The sequence below is a fragment of the Topomyia yanbarensis genome, chromosome 2 (assembly GCF_030247195.1).
Source record: "Topomyia yanbarensis strain Yona2022 chromosome 2, ASM3024719v1, whole genome shotgun sequence".
NCBI lineage: Eukaryota > Metazoa > Arthropoda > Insecta > Diptera > Culicidae > Topomyia > Topomyia yanbarensis.
Window position 1 is genome coordinate 30,525,790 of NC_080671.1, and position 5,197 is coordinate 30,530,986.

The 5,197-nt window shown below is 37.7% G+C and overlaps 1 protein-coding gene across 1 annotated transcript; it reads right to left on the minus strand.

The window, feature by feature from the left end:
• Nucleotides 1-3,812: 3,812 nt before the first annotated feature.
• LOC131685971 (mantle protein-like) lies at nucleotides 3,813-4,449 on the minus strand. Its single transcript, XM_058970019.1, has 2 exons — nucleotides 4,402-4,449; nucleotides 3,813-4,328 (listed from the first exon to the last, which is right to left on the minus strand). Exons 1-2 carry the CDS (start codon nucleotides 4,405-4,407, stop codon nucleotides 3,813-3,815), a joined length of 522 nt encoding a protein of 173 aa, XP_058826002.1. The 5' UTR covers nucleotides 4,408-4,449.
• Nucleotides 4,450-5,197: the final 748 nt, after the last annotated feature.

The window sequence follows — 5,197 nt, forward strand, 5'->3', positions numbered from 1 at the left end:
TTCGAATTTATGGCGCATAGTGGATTCAGTTGGTCGATTAGGTCGACCGCACTAGAAACATATTGTTTACAGAGCACTTATTTTCATAACACAGTTGAACTATTTTGGTAAACAATACTGAGCAACAATAGCATGACAGTTTACTGTTAGCATCCATTAACCATTAGAAAATGCCCTGTTAAAATATAACCTCACGTTGAATCACCCTGTACCAAGCTTGTTGATTTCTGAGTGAACGTCGGTTTTTACCCGTTTCGCTTTGTGCTGTGATGATGCACACGTCGAATCTCATAATGGTTTGTTCATCCCCAGCTTTCTGTTCATGCAATGAATACAATGCCTGATGAGTGGAGTTGTTGAGTAAAGGCTGGCACAATCTAGCTTAGAATTCTCTCGAATGCCACGCTCTCTGAATCTGGAGGCAGCATTTTCATGCGAATGCGATTTTCGCCACTCGTGAGAATCTTTTTTTGTAAGAATATGTGTTGCGTTTGGCTGTAGGATGAAGAGTCAGTGGATTAAAAGTCTACCAGATACATAGCGTGTGCAGATGCACAGGTATTTGGAATGAAATTATCGCGCATCCAATGATGTGTATATTACTACCACCCATTGTAGTAGGTCTACTGCCCATAGCACTGGGCATAGCGGATTGCATTTATCCCCTCATTAAAATTTGATCAAGCATTACCCACTAAACATAATCACGAACCATTGCTTGAAGAGTCAAAAAGGGATATGGGTGACAGGAATGAAATTATCGCAATCTTTCACTCTATAACAATATGGTAAGGAAATATATACGGTTCTCTGCAAACTTATGACTACACGATGCTATAGTGATTTTAAACTGCTAATGTTCATCAAAACTTTTTTCTTTATCAAATATTTGGCACAGCTTAGGATAGGGTCGGAAATCGAGTCTACAGGTTTAATGCAAACTATCCTTGCAAGTGCAGAGTCGGAAACAGAAATTGAATGTGTTAATGTATAATATACTGTATAGTTACATAACGCATTAATCTGTTTGAAATGAGTGTTTAGTACAAATTCTACGTTGCAATACGGGTTGTACAATGTAGAAGAACCATATTTTAGAAAGTGTTGACTTTGATGAACCGGATAATTTTGCAATATTGTAAATTGTATTTAAACTGGCATTTTATCTGATCAAATAGGTTACATATAATCACAGTTCTGAGTATTTCATAAGTTTAACATTTACAAGTTTTCATACCCATATCCGATCAAAATGAATTAAGAGAATTTTATTACTATGCTGTTTTCGTAACAAGTTGGGTTATACATCTAGCAAACATATTCAAAAGATCGATGTGCAAATGAGAACGGTATAATATCCAGTCGGTCAATGAGAAAGGCTTAGGGGGACCTCTGTTAATTCGGACCTATGAGTTATGAGCTATAGATCTGAAATGTGTTCACCGACTAGCTGCACTTATTTTTTCCTGGGGAGCCTGATCAATTGCACACATTTTTGCTGATACGGCTTTTTCGATCTCTTACTTTTATTGTGTTTAAACGCTTAAGCGCAAAAGTACATCAGAAGTTCGAATTACTTCAACCCTGGACTACCTATGCAAAATCATCATGTCATTTTATCAGATCAGATTTTATGGATTGGATTGTTAGTATAAAATTATAAAATACACAATAAATAGAACGATAGAAACAAAATGTTTAAAACTTAAATTATATGCAAACAAAGAAATTCACCTGAGTGAGATATTTGAAATTGATTATTGAAAAGTATTTCGCTAAAAAATACAAATCTCTAGAAAACATAGGAAATATACTATAATTTTGCCGAATAATTCAAATTGTTATGAAAAAAAGAAAAGAATAAAAAGAGAACCCTTCGCCTCTTCGGGGTAGAAAAATCTCTTATGAGAAATTTCTAACCCTATGTGCGGGGTCGGGACTCGAACCCAGATGCGCTGCGTACATGGCAATCGATTTACCAACTATGCTACAAAGATTCACTTTTAAGGGGAGGTACTTTTCCTTTTGGAAGAAAATAAAGAAAAGTTTGATTTTATTGTAAAATAGTTTAAAAAATCTTTTGGTTTTGCTGATTAAATACGTTCAGACTTCGTAAAAACCAGTATCTGGGTGAAATTCAAATTGCCGGCTTCAATATGGCGAATTCCATCAGCCACTACGATCGAAACATGGTCCGAAAATTACGAGCCTCTTGTAGTAAACTAAAATCTAAAATCATTGTAATTTCCTAAAGTTAATGAAATTTTGCTCGACTTATACCTAATTGGAATGAATTTTGACGATGAAGTGATTGCATAACAAATATTTGAATTATTAACCCTCCGGAAGTAGCGCAAATGGCTCACTGAAAGAGCATCTGCAATTGCTCTAAGACGATTTCGTTAGATTTTCAATGCAGCGTGCACTCAGTGCACTAGCGCGACTTCCAGAAGGTTAAATAATTTACAGCTATCTTAAGACTAGAAATAAGATTCTATATAGAAGAGAGGTACTGGGTATATTGAAAGACTTTTTTTTACAGAACAACTTTGCAAAAAAATACTACCGCAGAAAAATCAAGTTTTCGCGAGAAACAAAATTTAGATTACCCAATTGTCGTTTTGGCTTTTTTGTGTTCCACACGAGACGCTTTTCTAGATAGACATTGTTGATGGGAAGTATATATACTTTGTATGCTTTTGTATGTTTTGTATGTGATGATATCCCAAAAAATGGAAGACGAAAGCAATATATAAATATTTAAATATTTAAATATTTAAATATTCAATTCTGCTGTAACGTCTCTTATGTACACTTCGAGTGTACTGAAAACTTATGATGAAATTACTTCCATCCCATTTAGCAAAATCCCATTTAACAAGATCTCAATTCATCTATTTATTACGCCACGAAAAATTCCCGAAATATACCTCTTTTTATGCAGTGGTGTAACTCCTTAATGTACAAGCCACTGATCTCCACGCGATGTTTTTTTCCACCAAATTAATTTATGATTTATGTTATTGGTATGCCTTGAACACTGCGCTCCATTTCACGACAGAAGTGCGCGCTTTCATTTAGTATATCGGGTAATTTTGCACGCAGTATTTCAATTCCCGGAGACAGCAGCCGCCCATCAAAATCAGTTCCTTCCTACTCAGGGAACGGAGGCAGAACACATTATAGGCACCAGCCACTAGCAGTATTCCGTATCAATTAGGATCTACAACCAACACGCACAAGAATAGCAGCAGCACCGGCATCGAAATGGCGCTCAAGAACGGCATTCATGCGAATGCGATTCACTCAATTTTATCGAATTTCATTCTCATGATTCTAGACTCCGAAAATTCGTGCGAGTGTTGCCTTACAGCCTAAACGAAAATGTATTGAGGAGAATGGCATATGAAAGAACCTATGCTATGAGTTTGTTTATACTCTCTCCCGAAGCTCTCACTCCCTCGAGCTTGTTTTCGGCTCTCGTTTTCAATCTGTGCTATGGTTCTTTCAAGTATTGCCTTCCGATAAATCTAGCACCTGAGGCCATTCGGCAGATCAGTTCAGTTCGCATTCAGGCGAATGAAAATTATACAACCTTGCCCTGTACTAAGAATGTAATAGACATTCCCACAATTAAATCGAACATAACCAGTCGTGGATATATAGAAGAAATGAGAAAGGTACAATTGCACCACCAAGTGGATTCAAACAGGATTTTTAACCGACAGTTTGCATTTTTTCCAATGTTCCAAGACTAAACAGTTTCAACATTTTCAAAAATTCCGATTTATTCACTTTGACTGTTTAATCACTTAAAACAAGCCCCAATGTTTCTTGTGCTCCTTGACGTGAACGGTCACTGGAACAGGCTTCTCGACGTACACCGGCTTGTTAATGTACACTGGGACGGGTTTCTCAACATGAACTGCGTACGGCTTTGGCACTTCAACGTATTCCTTCTGGACGACTGGAACCTTGACCTCTACTGGGTATGGGACTGGACGATCAACGTGGACTGGAACCTTCTTCTCAACGTAGACTGGCACATTCTTCTCTACATAAACTGGAACCTTTTTCTCAACATGAACTGGGTATGGGACCTTCACCGGAACCGGAACATGTTTCTCAACCTCAACCGGATATGGGACGTGGACGTTTTTGGTGATGGTCTTGGTTACGGTTTTGTGGTCGTAGTGATCATAGTGATCGTGTCCAAAATCATCGTGGTCGTTGCTCAGCTCCCAGAGACCACGTTTTTCCTTTTTGCTGGAATCGTCAACTGCCGCACAGGAGGCAATGGCCAGAGCCATGGAGAGTACTACGAACGCCTGTTTAAGAAGTTAGGTTAAAAGCAATTACGTTGTTGATATGATTGATGATCGAATGGTTGCACTTCGTTACCTTCATATTGGATGCTACCGTTGGATTGAACTGCACACTTAACCGGAGAGATGATCGCAAGCGAATGATACCTTCTACTAGCAGGACAGTGGCTTTTATATGGTTCAAAGTGTAGACCTAAGAGAAAACCAATGACTAGTGCAGACACCAATTACATAATCTACAATGTGTTTCGGTCACCGACAAAGTTCATCCAATAATTGTTTCCACTTGAGTGGATACTGATTTTAAACGCCACAGCTTGTTTTTTCAGTGTGAAGGTCATATTCAGCTTTACAAATGAATCCGAAATGCCTTTAGCGGTTTCATTTAAAAGTCCTTCTATTACTTCAACACAAGCCAAACAAGACTATGTAACATGCACTTCATTTCCTCCTAACCAAACCTGCTTATAATAACACATCGTAAGTAACGTTACCAAATGAACACATTCTAAAATTATACATTAGCAGGGGGAGGAGTGTGCTAATATTTACGAAACAAGCCGGTGAAAAGCTGCCTTTGAGCAGAATTTCATTTTCCAGGGGAAAAAGTCATAATGTTAAATGTTTACACATTTTATGCTCATTTTGTGCTCACTTTTTGTGTGCATGAAAAGGGTTTGATAATGTTACATGCTTGGCCTCAGACATGATCCCATTCTGCCGTGTTGCGAGATCCAAAGTATGCAAAAATATTGGTATGAATATTTAATAAGCTAAACTGCTTTCCAGTCTCATTTCACAATTTTCCAACGCGAAAGTTAAATTAAGATGTTTTCCCCCAAGATGAGTGCCATTTCAATATATGAACACTG